The sequence below is a fragment of the Macaca thibetana genome, chromosome 7, assembly GCF_024542745.1.
Source record: "Macaca thibetana thibetana isolate TM-01 chromosome 7, ASM2454274v1, whole genome shotgun sequence".
NCBI classification, from domain to species: domain Eukaryota; kingdom Metazoa; phylum Chordata; class Mammalia; order Primates; family Cercopithecidae; genus Macaca; species Macaca thibetana.
In genome coordinates, this window is record NC_065584.1 from 161,290,282 (window position 1) to 161,309,065 (window position 18,784).

Genomic DNA, 18,784 nt, shown 5'->3' on the forward strand with positions numbered 1-18,784 from the left:
AAACTGCTTTAAAGTTCATATGGAACCAAAAAAGAGCCCGCATCTCCAAGACAATCCTAAGTCAAAAGAACAAAGTTGGAGGCATTACGCTACCTGACTTCAAACTATACTACAAGGCTACAGTAACCAAAACAGCATGGTACTGGTACCAAAAGAGAGATATAGACCAATGGAACAGAACAGAGTCCTCAGAAATAATACCACACATCTACAGCCATCTGATCTTTGACAAACCTCAGAAAAACAAGAAATGGGGAAAGGATTCCCTATTTAATAAATGGTGCTGGGAAAATTGGCTAGCCATAAGGAGAAAGCTGAAACTGGATCCTTTCCTTACTCCTTATACGAAAATTAATTCAAGATGGATTACAGACTTAAATGTTAGACCTAATACCATAAAAACCCTAGAGGAAAACCTAGGTAGTACCATTCAGGACATAGGCATGGGCAAAGACTTCATGTCTAAAACACCAAAAGCAACGGCAGCAAAAGCCAAAATTGACAAATGGGATCTCATTAAACTAAAGAGCTTCTGCACAGCAAAAGAAACTACCATCAGAGTGAACAGGCAACCTACAGAATGGGAGAAAATTTTTACAATCTGCTCATCTGACAAAGGGCTAATATCCAGAACCTACAAAGAACTCAAACAAATTTACAAGAAAAAAACAAACAACCCCATCAAAAAGTGGGCAAAGGATATGAACAGACATTTCTCAAAAGAAGACATTCATACAGCCAACAGACACATGAAAAAATGCTCATCAGAGAGCACTGGCCATCAGAGAAATGCAAATCAAAACCACAATGAGATACTATCTCACACCAGTTAGAATGGCGATCATTAAAAAGTCAGGAAACAACAGGTGCTGGAGAGGATGTGGAGAAACAGGAACTCTTTTACACTGTTGGTGGGATTGTAAACTAGTTCAGCCATTATGGAAAACAGTATGGCGATTCCTCAAGGATCTAGAACTAGATGTACCATATGACCCAGTCATCCCATTACTGGGTATATACCCAAAGGATTATAAATCATGCTGCTATAAAGACACATGCAACACATATGTTTATTGCGGCACTATTCACAATAGCAAAGACTTGGAATCAACCCAAATGTCCATCAGTGACAGATTGGATTAAGAAAATGTGGCACATATACACCATGGAATACTATGCAGCCATAAAAAAGGATGAGTTTGTGTCCTTTGTAGGGACATGGATGCAGCTGGAAACCATCATTCTTAGCAAACTATCACAAGAACAGAAAACCAAACACCGCATGTTCTCACTCATAGGTGGGAACTGAACAATGAGATCACTTGGACTCGGGAAGGGGAACATCACACACCGGGGCCTATCATGGGGAGGGGGGGAGAGGGGAGGGATTGCATTGGGAGTTATACCTGATGTAAATGACGAGTTGATGGGTGCTGACGAGTTGATGGGTGCAGCACAGCAACATGGCACAAGTATACATATGTAACAAACTTGCACGTTATGCACATGTACCCTAGAACTTAAAGTATAATAATAATAAAAAATAAATGAAAAAAAAAAAAAAAGAAATAAGCCAGGCACAAAAGGACAAATATTGCATGATCTCACTCAAGTGTGTAATCTAAAAAGAGAAGTTCAGGTTGGTATCACAGAAGCAAAGAGTACACCAGTGGTTACCAGAGGCTGAGGAGGGGGTGGGGGAAGAAGGGAGGAGGAAGAGAGGTTGGTCAATGGGTACAAGGCTACAATTAGATAGGAGGAATAAATCTTGGTGTTCTATTGCATAGTAGAGTAACTATGGTTAACAGTAAAGTGTTATATGTTACAAAATCCCTAGAAGAAAGGCCTCTGAACGTTCTTACCACAAACAAATGACAAATGTATGAGGTTATGAACACAATAGATACCCTGATTAGATTATATTATATATATATATATATATGAAAACATCAAAATGTACTCAGTAAGTTTGTACAGTTACTGATATGGTCTGGCAGTGTCCCCACCCAAATCTCATCTTGAATTCCCACGTATTGTGGGAGGGACCTGGTGGGAGCACTTGAATCATGGGGACAGGTCTTTCCCGTGCTGTTCTCATAATAGTGAATAAGTCTCATGACATCTGATGTTTTTTTATAAAAATGAGTTCACTTGCACAAACTCTCTTTGCCTGCTACCATCCACGTGAGTTGTGACTTGCTCCTCCTTGCCTTCCACCATGATTGTGAGGCCTCCCCAGCCATGTGGAAATGTAAATCCATTAAACCTCTTTTTCTTTCCAGTCTTGGTTATGTCTTTATCAGCAGGGTAAAAACGGACTAATACAGTAAATTGGTACCAATAGAGTGAGGCTCTGCTAAAAAGATACCTGAAAATGTTGGAAGTGACTTTGGAAATGGGTAGCAGGCAGAGGTTGGAACAGTCTGGAGGGCTCAGAAGAAGACAGGAAAACGTGGGAAAGTTTGGAACTTAAGAGACTTGTTGAATGGCTTTGACCAAAAATGCTGATAATGATAAGGACAATGAAATCCAGGCTGAGCTGGTCTCAGATGGCGATGAGGAAACTGTTGGGAACTGGAGCAAAGGTGACTCTTGCAAAGAGACTGGTGGCATTTTTCCCCCACCTTAGAGATTTGTGGAACTTTGAACTTGAGGGAGATGATTTAGGGTATCTGGCAGAAGACATTTCTAAGCAGCAAAGCATTCAAGAGGTGACTTGGGTGCTGTTAAAAGCATTCAATTTTAAAAGTGAAACAGAGCATGAAAGTTTGGAAAATTTGCAGCCTGACTATGTGATAGAAAAGAAAATCCCATTTTCTGAGGAGATATTCAAGCCAACTGCAGAAATTTGCATAAGTAACAAGGAACTGAATGTTAATCCCCAAGACAATGGGGAAAATGTCTCCAGGGCATGTCAGAGGTCTTCATGGCAGCCCCTCCCATCACAGGCCTGGAGGCCTAGGAGGAAAAGATGGTTTAGTGGGGCAGGCCCAGGGCCCCCCTGCTCTGTGTGGCCTAGGGACTTGGTACCCTGACTTCCACCCACTCTGGCCATGGCTAAAGGGGCCAAGATACAGCTTGGGCTGTTGCTTCAGAGGGTGGAAGCCCCAAGCCTTGGCAGCTTCCATGTGGTGTTGAGCCTGCAGGTGCACTGAAGTCAAGAATTGAAGTTTGGGAACCTCTGCCTAGATTTCACAGGATGTATGAAAATCCTTGGGTGCCCAGTTTGCGGCACGGGAGGGGCCGTCATGGAGAACCTCTGCTAGCACGGTGTGGAAGGGAAATGTGGGATCAGAGCCCCCACACAGAGTCCCTACTGTGGCACCACATAGTGGAGCTGTAACAAAAGGGCCACCGTCCTCCAGACCCTAGAACGGTAGATCCACTGACAGCTTGCACCACGTGCCTGGAAAAACTGCAGACACTCAATGCCAGCCCGTGAAAGCAGTCAAGAGAGGGGCTATACCCTGCAAAGCCACACAGGCAGAGCCGCCCAACATGATGGGAACCCACCTCTTGCAACAGCGTGACTTGGATGTGAGACATGGAGTCAAAAGAGATCATTTTGGAGCTTTAAGATCTGACGGCCCTGTTGGATTTTGGACTTGCATGGGGCCTGTAGCCCCTTTGTTTTGGCCAATTTCCCCTATTTGGAATGGGTATATTTGCCCAATGCCTGTACTCCAACTGTATCTAAGAAGTAACTAATTCGCTATGGATTTTATAGGCTCATAGGCAGAAGGGACTTGCCTTGTCTCAGATGAGACATTGTACTATGGACTTCTGAGTTAATGCTGAAATGAGTTAAGACTTTGGGGGACTGTTGGGAAGGCATGATTGGTTTTGAAATGTGAGGATATGAGATTTGGGAGGGGCTGGGGTGGAATGATATGGTTTGGCTGCCTCCCCACCCAAACCTCATCTTGAATTCCCATGAGCTTTGGGAGGGACCCGGTGGGAGGTAACTGAATCGTGGGGGCAGGTCTTTCCCATGCTGTTCTCGTGATAGTGAATAAGTCTCAAAAGATCTGATAGTTTTACAAAGAGGGGTTCCTCGTACAAGCTCTCTCTTTGCCTGCCACCATCCATGTAAGACATGTCTTACTCCTCCTTGTGTTCTGCCATGATTGTGAGGCCTCCCCAGCCATGTGGAACCCTCTTTTCTTCTCAGTCTTGGGTATGTCTTTAACGGTAGTGTGAAAACGGACTAATACAGTTACAATGTGCCAATTAAAAAAATAAATTAAAAGTGAAAGAAATTCAGATATTTAATAGTAAAATAAAATTAGTTGGATATGCTGTAAAAGTCTTTTTAAATTTTTGACACGGCCTTCTACAGTGTCTGGCACAAAATTAGTATGGGTGACCATACTTCGAATTGAAAAATATTTCCAAGAATGGCTTAGATGCAGAAACTTGACTTAAAAAAATAAAATAATAAGAATAAATACTGTAATGATCTCATGTCTCTTAGATATCTTCCTACCTCTTCTATGCCAGATAAGGGGAAGGAAGGGATAGATTTCAGAATCTGCTCCTGCTCTACTTCAGGGATACAGCCAGAGAACAGCTCCAACGACTGTACTGGAGCCCTTTCTACTCAACTTCACAACTGACAAAAATGTCCAGATTGTAACAGGGAGTGGAGTGAGACTTCCTGTCAGTTCATATCTGGGAAGGTGAGAAGGCAAATATGAAAATGATTAACAAAAAAAAATTGCTTTGTTTGCTACACTAGGCAGATGTGAAATATGGTTTGCAGTTTTACACACAGGCTTCACCAAGCCAACTAACAATGCATTATCTGTAAGAAAACAATATTCAACAACAGTGGTTCAAATCAGAGAAAGACTGGCATGGTATTTTTTGAAGCAGTATGGTTGTCAATCATCCTTTTTAAGTCACATGAGTTATTTGGTTTGGCAGATTACCATTGCTCCTTCCTAAAGGAGGAAGGTATTAGGGGAAAAATACCTCCTAAAGGAAGGTATAAAAAGAAGGATTTGGTATTTATAATAATATATGTGAAAAAGTATGTATTTCCCCCTGGAAAGCCCACTGGAATTGTAATGAAGCATTTGAATGGATCTTCTGCTTCATCACAGCTGAAGCACGTGGCTAAGTTGTCTGGATGACAAGAATGCAGGGTTGCTGCATCACAGGGTAGCCCAAGGGAGAATGCAGGGACAGAATGACATTCATCAGCAGAGAGGGCAAAGCTCTACAATAACCAAAAGGACATGGGGAATTGAATGGGATCAAGCAACTGAGAGAAAGGCCAGGGAGGCTAAAAGTCAAGTGCTGTAAGATAAATGGTTGCGGCCCAAAAGGCCTGGTGCTCTCCAGCAATAAATATACTTGAGGAAAGAGGACAGGCAGATAGAAGGGGTAAGTGAACAAAGTAATCAAGGGTAAGGAAGCTACTGAATGAAACAACTGTTCCCAAGAAAGCACTACAAGAAAGCAGAAGAAATTTATGAACTGTGAAAGAAGCAAATACAGAGGAGTCATTCTTGTTCTTCTGTTAAGCAACCATAAGCTTCAGAGAGCAACAAATTGCATGGATTTGGGGAACCAGAGATCAGTGCAGAACACAGAAGAGGTGCTGATAGGCAGAACAGGTAATTGATTAACACCAGATGAAACTCTGTTGGGAAGTAAAAAATTAACGAGGGTAAATGAGTTCAGATGCCAAAGTAGGAGTAAATTTCCCTGGAGAGAAGGTGACCTTAGAAGGAAACAGGGTTGACCTTGAACAGGTGTCAGAAATTGCCACATCTGTGTAGTGGAAAGCATACAGGTGTTGGGAGTCCAGCTAGCCATGAGTTCCAGTCTCAGTTCTCCTACCTACTTTTAATCTTATTTATTACATAACCTTGGGCTAAGCACTGAACACCTCTGAGCAATTTCCTCACCTACAAAGTTTGAGTTAGAAATCCTACAGTTACGGTGCTGCAAAGCCTCTACTATAATTACCTTACACTTACAGGAATTTTCTAGGGTTACTATACTACACTGTAGGTATAACCCTATAAGGTTAACCCTACTAGGTATAAGGTATTGTACTATAATGGGTACTCTGTAAATGGTAGCTATTATTGTTGTTTTAAGTCTGAACCGAATTTATAACCAGAGATGAACTGAGACAGGGGAGTTCTCAGAAATTCCTTCAGTTGGAGAGAGTTGACATCAAGAAAGTTGTAAAAGCTCTAACGGAACACATTCTAACATCACATATCCAAATATCAAGAAAAGCCAGGTGTGGTGACTCACACCTGTAATCCCAGCACTTTGGGAGACTGAGGCGGGCGGGTCATTTGCGGTCAGGAGTTTGAGACTAGCCTGGCAAACATGGTGAAACCTTATCCCTACTAAGAATACAAAAATTAGCCAGGCATGGTGGCATGTGCCTGTAATCCCAACTACTCAGGAGGCTGAGGCAGGAGAATTGCTTGAACCCAGGAGGCGGAAGTTGCCGTGAGCCAAGGTTGCGCCACTGCACTTCAGACTGGGTGATAGAAAACAAAAACAAAAACAAAACAACAACCAAGAATGATACCTGAGCTCTACTTATACTGCTTTTCATTAAAAGAATTTTCTTTCTCTCTACAAAACTGCTTTAAAAAATCCATTGTGCTCTTCTGTGTTTTCCAAATTGTGTTTATCATTGAGCATGTATTCCTTTTATAATTAGGAAAAAGAACTTATTTTTAAAAGGTGGGGGTGAGACAGACAGACATGCTGTCTGCTGCTGCAAAAGAGCCTAAATATCTGAAGTAAAGTATTAATAGCAGCAATGGAGTGAAGGTGATAAATCTGAGAAATGTTTACAAGGTATTTTTGGTATTCTCTACCAGGAATGTGTGAATGACATTGTGAGAACCACTGCCATAACATGGGCCTTGAGATTTAAATTATTTTAATATAGTTTTTTAACAAAGAACAAAGTTTTAAGAACTCTAGCAATTTTACCTGATAAGGTCCTGAACTCGATTGTTAAAAGCATCACCTTGTGAGGGTTTGTTTTTCATTTCCTGTGTTGGTATTTTGGGGGTAGCTGGCTGGCAGTTTCCATCTGGTCGACTGGCAATCAGGCAGCCCAAAACCACAGCACTGACTTTGAGAAGTCCCGTTGTCAAGCCTTCAAAAACTTGTTTATTTGTATTTCTTCCCAAAATAGTATTATTTTCATCTGGAACATAAACCTAGATGAAAAAAAGTACAGTAAATATGTTTCAATAAAACCACCAAAAATGGGCAGAGATAGTTTAGAACATTTCTGGAATCATAAGTAATTTTGACAATCTAAAATGTTCAGAGTGTTGGCTCTGAAATCAGACTGCAAATTCAATTCTGAGCTTTACCCTCAGTACCTGATGTCCCTGGATAAGGTTACTATTTCAAAATTCCAATTTCTCATCTATAAAACAAGGATAACGAGAGTACCTGTATCATATAATTTTTGTGATTATTAAATGAGCTAATACATATAAAATGCTTAGAATATGCACAGGCACACAGTGAGTATTCAATACTTACTTAATAAATTATATTAAAAATTTAAATGAACTCAGAAAAACTGATAAAATGACAGCACTGTTTCTTATCACAGTGTATTAAAAAATATCTAACCTGAATTCCTATATCAGGATGAAATTTGCATTTCCTACTACAAAATGGCAAAACAGTTCTTTCCCTATACATAATGTCACACTCAGCTCTCTTTGTGTATAGTTTACAAGTAACGTGGTTGTTGAACGTTGGAGCTTGGACCATGGCTCTGCAGTATATGATCTGAGACAAGTTCCTTGCTTTCTGTATCTCCCTAGCTCCCAGGACAACTCTGAAATTCAACTAAGAAGATGAATGGGAAAATATTTGGTAAAATATTAAATTCCACAAATGTACTTACTTGGTGACAACCAGTCTTTGCCTCATTTTCACTATTTATCTGTATCAGTTCTACCAAAGATAGAGGCATAAATGATCACTTGGATCCAAAAGGGGATCCTTAGAAAAAACAAGCAACTTATTGGCCAGAACTAGTCACACAAGTCCACCCAACCACAAAGGGAGCCAGGAGCTGTCATCCTATCATGTACTTGGAAAGAGAGAAAGAATCAGAACATCTGGTAAACAGCACTATCGACTGCAGAGTAATAGTTATTGTTTTTTCTATTATGACTATGCAGACATTCACAGCTAATCTACTTAATATTTACCCGTTTGTCTAAAATTTTTAGTTTTACTGAGATAATCATTTTTCCCTATATGTTGAATTTCCTATTTATGTGTCATCAATTAATTGTCTATCTTTCTGGTCAAAATGAAATTTCCTCTCAAGTTTATCTACATCAGGGATTGCTGATTCTTTTTCCTTCTCCAAAGGAGACATTCTTCCTGAAATCTGCCACCCTCCTTCTCTAACCTAGACTGGTAGCTCTCTAGGCTTACTACACAGCTCTAGGTTAGATGCCCTTATTTCTTGGATCACATGTCTTCCTTTTCTTTACATACAATTCTCTCATTTTGGTGTAGGGTCTATTCCATCATCTTCTTAAGAAAGAGTGCACAGGAAGAAACATTTTGAGATTCTGCACGTTTAAAAATATCTTTTATTATCCTTACATTTTATCTACAGTTTGGCTGGATATAGGATTCTTGGTTGGAACCCATATCCTTTAAGTTCTGAAGGATTGCTCCATTGTTTTCCACTTCAAGCATGGCTGTTTAGAAGTCTCTAATTCCTAATACTTCAGTACACATCCTGTAGAACTTTGAAACTCCAGAAACAGAATCTTCTTATGGCTGATTTCCTGTGCCTTGGTATAGATTTTATTTATTGTGTGAAAACTCAGTGGTCTTTTTAACTTGAAAGTTTTATGTTTCATTTCTGGGAAAATTTCTTGCATTATTTCTTTGCTAATTTCCTCCCACTTTCTCTGTTGGATTTTTTGTTTTGTTTTGTTTTGTTTTGGAGACACAGTCTTACTCTGTCATCCAGAAAGGAGTGCAATGGCACGATCTCACCTCTCTGCAACCTCTGCCTCCCGGGTTCAAGCGATTCTCCTGCCTCAGCCTCCCAAGTAGCTGGGATTACAGGTGTGTGCCACTACACCTGACTAATTTTTGTATTTTTAGTAGAGACGGGGTTTCACCATGTTGGCCAGGCTAGTCTTGAACTCCCGACTTCAGGTGATCCGCCCACCTTGGCCTCCCCAAATGCTGAGATTGCAGGCATGAGCCAATGCGCTTGGCCTTCTGATGGATTTTGAACCTAGACTGAGTTTCTAATTTAGAAAATATTTTTTCTCTTGTTTTTCATTGTTTTATGTTTTTTCCTACTTCTTTGGAGACTTCCTTAACTTATTTTCCAGTCCTACTAATTTTTTTGTTTCATCAATTATATTTTAATATTTCAAGAGTTCTTTTTGGCTTTCTATATGTTTTGGTAGTGTCTTGTTTTTATTTCATGGATGCAATATCTTCTCATCTTTGTGAAATTAGACTTTTTAAAAGATTTTCTTTTGTTTCTTCCATGGTCTCTGTTTCATTTGAGGTTTTCCTGTATTTCAGGTTGGAGGCTTTCCTCAAATATGTATTAATCTTGGGCTTTTTGTTCATATTTAAGACTGATGAATGAATGTATCAGTGTATCACAATCTGGATCTAATCAATCAGAAGCTGAATACAAACTTCTGCATGAGGGGTTTCAATTTGGGTGATTAGGTTGAGACTACACTTCTTTCTGCTCGGGGATCCCAGCTTTTAATATTTATAAGTCTATTCTCCCGGGACAGTTAATTTCATGATATAGAATGAAATCTTATATCCTCCACAAACCTGGAGTGTATAACATGGTGCCCATTTTCAGAGGTTCACTGGAGAAGCGGGCTTAGTGCCTTACTGTTCTGAGAATGAGTTTTCTCACTTTGTTTTTATATGGCTGTGCCTGGTGTCCCCATGTTCTATGTAACTTTGATTGAAACTGGTGTCTTTTCTGAGGGTTGGGCAATGACAGTCACTTGGCTATACATATAGTAGGTAGGTTCTAAGGCATCCAGGGCACCTAAACTGCCTTTTATTTAGACTTTCAACCAATTACCCTCTTTGCAGCCCCACTTGTGCCCTCATTTTCTGAGATAGCCAGTAACTCTAATTCTTGAGCCCTGCTGGGATTCTGTGGCACAAATTTTCTTCTGGCGTTCTGCTAATTTAGGCAACTGTCTTTCAATCATGTGCTTTCCAGATTGGGGGGAAAAAAACAAAGAAAAAACACTTGCTTTCCTTTCCTTCCTGTGCTCTTTCTTTGAGGGTTTATGACTTTCATCTATTTACTAGAATATTAGTAAGGCCTCTTGACAGAGAGAATGTAATTTATGTGTTCAACTGGCCACATTCTAAAATTAACTCAATAAATCCTCTAAAATACAACTTTCTTTTTCTTTTACACACTACAGAAAGAACATGAGTAATACATTTCTAGGTAATGTCAGAGTTCTTCATTCATCACAAATTTTCATATTCCTTTTTCTCCAACAACCTTGTACTGTTTTTCATCATGAAGTATTTCAAATAAAACACTATGTATGCATATTGTACTTAGCAATCTTTCATTTATCTAGAAGTTTTTTAATCCAGTAACTGGGACTTTTAAAAATACAGTTGAGAGTCAACAGGAAATAAAAAAGACTTCTGAGATAATAAAATTGATGTCATTGCTCATCTAACATTTGAGTACCTAACACATACATAACCAAGGGAGCAGACTGATGCTTTGCTCATCCTCAGGCTTTGGTTCAGACCCTAAAGACTCTAATTTTATAAAACTAACAAGATGTGGTTTCTTGGTTTATAGAAACAGAAGGAATAATATAAAAGAGAAAAATGGGCCGGGCACAGTGGCTCACGCCTGTAATCCCAGCACTTTGGGAGGCCGAGGTGGGTGGATCACGAGGTCAGGAGACAGAGATCATCCTGGCCAACATGGTGAAACCCTGTCTCTACTAAAAATACAAAAATTAGCTGGGCATGGTGGTGCGTGCCTGTAATCCCAGCTACTTGGGAGGCTGAGGCAAGAGAATTGCTTGAACCTGGGAGTCGGTGGTTGCATTGAGCTGACATCATGCCACTGGACTCCAGCCTGGTGACAGAGAGAGACTCCATCTCACAGAAAAAAAAAAAAAAAAAAAAATAGAGAAAAATGGTGACCATTTTACAGGTAGGCAGTAGCAAAATGTGATACTAGTTCCGGAAGAACAAGAAAAGACAGATATGAGAATACAAAAGGCATTGCGATCTGGGGACAGACTGAATCATCTTTATTTCCTATGAAATTAGGATTTACTACAAATCAGTGTTAACTGCTAATTCTCAAAATGACACCCTTAAGAGGTCAAGAAAAGGTTAAAATATGAGCCACACTTATGAGGGTAGTGGGGGAAGAATGAAAACTAATGTTTACTAAGTTTTCTACCAGGCCAGGTTCTTAATCATTTTCCTTATATTATCTCATTTAATTTTTACAGACTAGAAATCAAAGTTCAGAGACATCAAGCAACGTGTCCAAGTCTTACAACTACTGAATGGAACAGCTGGGAGTTGAACCCAATCTGCTAAGACTCTAAAGCCCATGTGGTTTCCCTTACCCCACAGTGACTCCCTCCCATTGGGCATCTCTTTTACTGAGAGTTGTGTAGAAGCTATGTCTGGGGGAGGATGTGAAAATGGGTCATGGGCTAAAACACTTCCTTACTGATGTCTCTTCCATTAAAAAACTAGGGGTTTCACATGAGCTTTACTCTTGGCCAAAAGATTAAGAATATAGGCTAGGCGTGGTGGCTCACACCTGTAATCCCAGCACTTTGGGAGGCCAAGGCAGTGGATCACGAGGTCAGGAGTTCAAGACCACCCTGGCCAACATTGTGAAACCCTGTATCTACTGAAAATACAAAAAATTAGCCAGGCATGGTGGCAGGTGCCTGTAATTCCAGCTACTTGGGAGGCTGAGGCAGGAGAACTGCTTGAATCTGAGAGGCGGAGGTTGCAGTGAGCCGAGATTGTGCCATCGCACTCCAGCCTGGATGACAGTGAGAGACTCTGTCTCAAAAAAAAAAAAAAAAAAAAAAAAATTAAGAATGTATTTATGGGCTGTTGGGATAGTTCTGGGTGAAACATACTAATCTCATTATTTAGAAACTGTAAATGGGGTTTGGGGACCAAATGCTACCTCCTCGTCTGCTCCAAGAAAATAAGCTCAATGTAAAGCAAATCAGATATATAGTTTTACACTATTCTTATATTCTCTGCCTATAGCTGACTGGCAACTTTGGATTTTCTGTCTCACTGGGGGCTTTGTGCTTAATTTTACAAACACCATTTTGTCAGTTGCTCATAAAGTAAACACAAATGGAGAAACTTCTATAACAATCTAGCAGTTATACAAAGAATCCTTGTGGCCCTGCAGAAGGCAAATATCCCTTGTCAGGTTTGCTGGACCAAATCCTAGGATCTCAGGCCCAGGTCTAAAGGCCTTTACTCTACTGAACGGTCCTACTTGGTCACCATGATCTCCTATTTTCTAACAGTCTCACTGAGTTTCACATCCAGTTCAAGCACCGAAACAAATTTTTTCATAGAAAATTTCATATTTTTCAAGTAGATTGGCCCTTTCATTGTTAAAAATAGTGTTTTTTTGCTTGCAACCTTTGGTAAAATATTTTTTGGTCTGTCTCAGAGGACATTTTATTCAAATGGTCCCAGAAATTCTCCTTGTCCCTTTGTATAGATTTTTCTTTTGCTGGGTTTAAGTTATTTTACAGGAATGTTGTAATAGAAAACCAATGCTTCATCTAGAAAAGAATTTCAAAACTGCCAGAATTAAGGTAAGGAGGGGCTCATCTTCAGTGAGACAAAATGATTTTTTTTTTTTTTTTAAAGATAGAGTCTTGCTCTGTCACCCAGGCTAGAGTGAAGTGGTGCAATCTCTGCTCACTGTATTCTCCACCTCCCTAGTTCAAGCAATTCTCGTGCTTCAGCCTCCCAAGAAGCCGGCATTACAGGTGTGTGCCATCAGGCCCAGCTAATATTTTAGTAGAGATGGGGTTTCGTCATGTTTGTCTCGAGCTCCTGGCCTCAAGCAATCCGCCCACCTCAGCCTCCCAAAGACCTTCTAGTCTTAAAAATGAGATTTGACAAAAAGAAACTTTAAGAAGGTATCTATACTGTAAATGACATTTTATTCAAAGCAGTATACTGCCCTGCTGTCTTTCATGTAGTTGGGTATCATTGTTACTTGCCAGAGGTAAAATAGCTCACTTGTGAGCAGCCTGCTCTTTTGGGACACCTTTAATACATGAAATACACACTTACGTGAGTTCTGATATCTGCTTATAGAGCAACACTTGAGTTTGAACTTACTTTCAGCACAGCTGCTGGGCCAAGGGCGTGTCCTTTGGGCAAGGTGTGCAAGCAGCCTCCTCCCTTCCCCCACTCTGCTCTATTACACACCTGACTTACCTGAGTCTGGAACACATTCCATTCTGGGGTGGGTGGTCTGTGGAGGAGCAGGGGAAGGTTACCTTCCCAGCACGCATCAGTGTTTGTAACTACCACTTGCTGGTATGTACCAAGCCTGGCCTGGGAAAGAGAGCTATGTAGCTTCTGGTCCTTCTGAATCTCTCATCCCTCAGGCAGAAATCTAAAACCATGCTTTCTTTTCAAATGGATGAAAGGTATTTCCTTTAGAATATTTCTTTAGAATACCCTAGAGTGGTCATTATCCTACTCTTATTATACAGTGATTTCATGTACATAATCTTATTGCAAAACTTCCCATTCCCCTCAAAAGATATTTGACCTTTTAAAAATCTGTAGATATTTCATACAGTTTCAGATATAGAAAAAATCTTAGAATCAAATCTTTTCATTTTATCTTTGGGGAAACCAAGGTCCAGAGGAGAAAAAGACTTCCTTGAGGATACAGAAATCATCAGGGCTGGAACAGATACTGGTGCCGATTCTCTAAACTTATTCCAAAATGAAACCCAATGTTTATAGGACCAAGCCCTGAATCAAAATGTTTTCAGCAAAGTTAAATTAAAAGTCATTATAACTTTTAAAAGTCAAGCATGTATTCTTTTTTCCCATTGCCAAAGCAGTTTCAAATACTTTCAACATTCTTGTTTGCAATACAGAAAGATGCTTTTTATTAGTAATATAAATCTATTGTTCTGTAATGTGATTCCATGAGAGAAAATTAAATTAGTAATTACTGGTCATTCTGTATAACTACTTTTTGTATTCTGAAGATAGGTTTACATATTTTCAAGCTGTACAGTGTATACAGAATGGTCAGAATATGAATTAGGTTCACTGAGAACCAATAAGAGATTGTTTAGAAAACTGTCAAGACAGTGTCAGAGTATAGAAAAAAAAGGCAAAAAATGTGCAAAGGCTCCAGCAGCAGACACAAGTTCTTACATTGTTGGCCTCATTTCCTATACCAAATGGTCATTAAACATGAAACAGTCTTTTTGCCATAGATATTTATAAAACGTGTATGCCCATGTTATATTATGCATAAAAACAGAACTGATGCTTGAAAATATAAAAGGAAATCACATAGAAGTGGCTAGTAGTTTTCCACTATTATCTTTTAAAATCCCCCCCCCTTTTGTTTTTTTCAGACGGAGTCTCACTCTGTCGTCCAGGCAGGAGTGCAGTGGCACAATCTTGGCTCACTGCAAGCTCCGCCTCCTGGGTTCACGCCATTCTCCTGCCTCAGCCTCCCGAGTAACTCGGACTACAGGCGACCGCCACCATGCCCGGCTAATTTTTTGTATTTTTAGTAGAGACGGGGTTTCCCCGTGTTAGCCAGGATGGTCTCGATCTCCTAACCTCATGATCCGTCCACCTCGGCCTCCCAAAGTGTTGGGATTACAGGCGCAAGCCACTGCGCCCAGCCTATTCTCCTTCTTTTAATGCCCCAAATAATGTTATGACAATATTAAAGACACTGCAATTAATCCTAAATATCATTACCTTTTCTAACGTATTTATGCCTTTGAGCCTATTTTAATGCAGCCAAAATCCTAACAAGATAAAATGTCAGCAAACTTTATAGTGTATGCCTTAGTGGTCACGATGCTTGCAAAACTCTTTGTTATACATGTTGAATCATATACTTCCTCTGCTCAACACATTCCCTGGTATCTCATTTCCTGCAAACTAAAAGCTCCAAATCTCATGATGCCCAAGGAAGTCCTTCTGATCTATCTTATACCTCCATTACTCTCCAAATTAATATACTCAGTCAGTCTGTCTCTTGCTCGCATTCTGATATTTCCTCTGTCTGGAATGCCCTTCCCCCAGGTAACCTCATGACTAATTTCTCCACTTCTTCTAGGTCTCTATTCAAATGTCATCTTATCCATAAGTTGTGCCAGAGTATCCTATTTAAAGTAACATTTCTCTCCCCAAACCTATCTTCCCTTTCTTACTTACTCAACTTTTTCTTCCAGTGCAATAGCTACCTCCTGACATACTGTACATTATTTCCTCTCTCTCTCTCAATCAGAATATAAGCTCTACAAGGGCAAGACTTTGTCTTGATCACTGCTACAATCCCAGTGCCTAGAACAACATGAGACATGTAGTAGATGTTCAATAAATATTTTTAAAATGCATGTAGACACTGATTTTCACTAAAAAATTCACCAAACCAATAACTGTGACATTTAGAAAGTCCAAGGTAAAGAGAAAACCAGCATTAAATATATATATATATATTTATATATACATACACACACACACACACACACACACACACATATATATATATATATAAATATATATATATATAGTATTTAGTCATCCTGGGCAAAGCTGTAAAGTGAATTAAAGGAAGAAAGGAATTTTGAGTGCAAAACCCTTCTCTATGCAATATCCTATGTGTTCACCTCTTACTCCTGTTTCAGTTATTGTAGTCTATGAGAGGTATCTTTTCTTTTCTCCACCCCCTAAAATAAGTTATGTGCCTCACTGTAATTCCCAAACACCTTGTACATGCTGTGCTTTACTGCAGCACTCATTACACTACATTTTAAATGTCTCTTACTGGTTTCTCCTACTAAACTGTGAGCTACAATTTGTCTCTGTAGTTCCAATGCCTAAATATTTGTCCAATGAAAGAATGAGTAGGTTTTAGAGGCATTTACAAAGCAGCTTTGGCGTGTTGGGAGCACTTTCCTGGGAGGCCTGAGTCTCTCTCATTCTATCTTAGCCACTGCTACCAGCATGACTTGTGTGTATCCAGTTCCTTATGTATAAAATGAGGACATTCAGCCTTAAGCAGTATTTACTGAGAGTCCACTGTAAGATGGCAAGCTAGGTCCCTTTATATATATATATCTCATTAAATGTTTATAGCTACCCTATAGTATATCTATTATTATGCCTACTATGCAAATGGGAAAACAGAGGCTCACAAAGGTTAAGCAACTTACACAAGATCTTGAAGTCAGCAAATAATGGAGCAGCTTCTCAAATTCAAAACATCTGACTCAATGTTAGGTGATATACCCTAACACCATTGTATCTTTCCTGATACAAGGATGGACTTGTTAATCTCTGAGACTTCTTTTAAGTCGCAGATTCTATGATTCTGTAGGTCTTTATTTATGATCATTAAGTTATTCAAGTAATCTATCTGGAATACAGGCAAAACCCAGGAAATAATTTAAAAAAACCAATGAAAAAGGTGGTGGGGCATGTGTATTGATGCAAATGAGAGGACAGATAAACAGCGAAAGTTGGGGTAAAAAAATAACACCACCACCGAGGGAATCACCATCTAATAATAATGCTAGATGGCAGGCCTCGAAGAATGGAGAAAATCAGAGACTCCCAGAGTTGGAAAGCCCCAAGGTGATTATCTAGTTCATCCTCCTAAACAGTGCAGGGGTTCCTTAATACAAGAGATCTTCAAAACATTTGTGAAAAATGTGTATTTTGGAAAAACTATGCATGGATTTCAATTATTTCTGTACCAAAATAAACTTATACTAACTTGTTATAACATGTCTGATGAGGCTCTAGTTGGAGGCACAAAGAAAGATAAGACATCAATTTGAGAAGATCTCCTATAAGAGCAAGATGAATTCTGCTAACATTGAAGCAAGAACAAACATCAAATTTATGGTGAAGCTTGGGTGGAAGAATTGTGAAATCACTGGTATTTAACAAAAAGTTTATGGGGACAATGGCCCAAGGAAATCAGCAGTTTACAAATGGATAACTTGTTTAGGGACATGATGTTGAAGATGAAGCCTGCACCAGCAGACCATCCACATCAATTTATAAGGAAAGAATTCATTTTGTGCTCTAATTGAAGGTGACTGATGATTAACAGCAGAAACAACAGCTAAAGGAGGAACTACATAACCAGAGCAAAGAAACTAAAAACCTTGAAAAAAGAATGGATGAATGGATAACTAGAATAATCAATGCAGAGAAGACCTTAAAAGAATTGATAGAGATGAAAACCATAACATGAGAACTACGTGACAAATGCACAAGCTTCAGTAACCGACTCGATCAACTGAAAGAAAGAGTATCAGCGATTGAAGATCAAATGAATGAAATGAAGTGAGAAGAGAAGTGTAGAGAAAAAAGAGTAAAAAGAAATGAACAAAGCCTCCAAGAAATATGGGATTATGTGAAAAGACCAAATCTGCGTCTGATTGGTGTGCCTGAAAGTGACGGGGAAAATGGAACCAAGTTGGAAAACACTCTTCAGGATATCATCCAGGAGAACTTCCCCAACCTAGTAAGGCAAGCCAACATTCAAATTCAGGAAATACAGAGAACGCCACAAAGATACTCCTTGAGAAGAGTAACTCCAAGAAACATAATTGTCAGATTCACCAAAGTTGAAATGAAGGGAAAAATGTTAAGGACAGCCAGAGAGAAAGGTCGGGTTACCCACAAAGGGAAGCCCATCAGACTAACAGCAGATCTCTCAGCAGAAACTCTACAAGCCAGAAGAGTGGGGGCCAGTATTCAACATTCTTAAAGAAAATAATTTTCAACCCAGAATTTCATACCCAGCCAAACTAAGTTTCATAAGTGAAGGAGAAATAAAATCCTTTACAGACAAGCAAATGCTTAGAGATTTTGTCACCACCAGCCCTGCCCTACAAGAGATCCTGAAGGAAGTACTAAACATGGAAAGGAACAACCGGTACCAGCCATTGCAAAAACATGTCAAAATGTAAAGTGCATCGATGCTAGGAAGAAACTGCATCAACTAGCGAGCAAAATAACCAGCTAATATCACAATGACAGGATCAAGTTCACACATAACAATATTAACCTTAAATGTAAATGCACTAAATGGTCGAATTAAAAGACACAGACTGGTAAATTGGATAAAGAGTCAAGACCCATCATTATGCTGTATTCAGGAGACCCATTTCACATGCAGAGACACACATAGGCTCAAAAAAAAGGGATAGAGGAAGATCTACCAAGCAAATGGAAAACAAACAAACAAACAAAAAAGCAGGGGTTGCAATCCTAGTCTCTGATAAAACAGACTTTAAACCATCAAAGATCAAAAGAGACAAAGAAGGCCATTACATAATGGTAAAGGGATCAATTCATCAGGAAAAGCTAACTATCCTAAATATATATGCACCCAATACAGGAGAACCCAGATTCATAAGGCAAGTCCTTAGAGACTTACAAAGAGACTTAGACTCCCATACAATAATAATGGGAAACT

General features: G+C 39.5%; 1 protein-coding gene across 11 annotated transcripts in view; it reads right to left on the reverse strand.

Moving 5' to 3' along the window:
• SCAPER (S-phase cyclin A associated protein in the ER) overlaps positions 1–18,784 on the reverse strand; it is a 571,361-nt gene that overhangs the window by 85,131 nt on the left and 467,446 nt on the right. For all 11 annotated transcript variants that reach the window (XM_050799824.1, XM_050799823.1, XM_050799825.1 and 8 more), the window contains one exon: positions 6,973–7,205. In XM_050799824.1, coding sequence (XP_050655781.1) covers positions 6,973–7,205 — 233 coding nt within the window. The remainder of the gene's footprint in view (positions 1–6,972; positions 7,206–18,784) is intronic.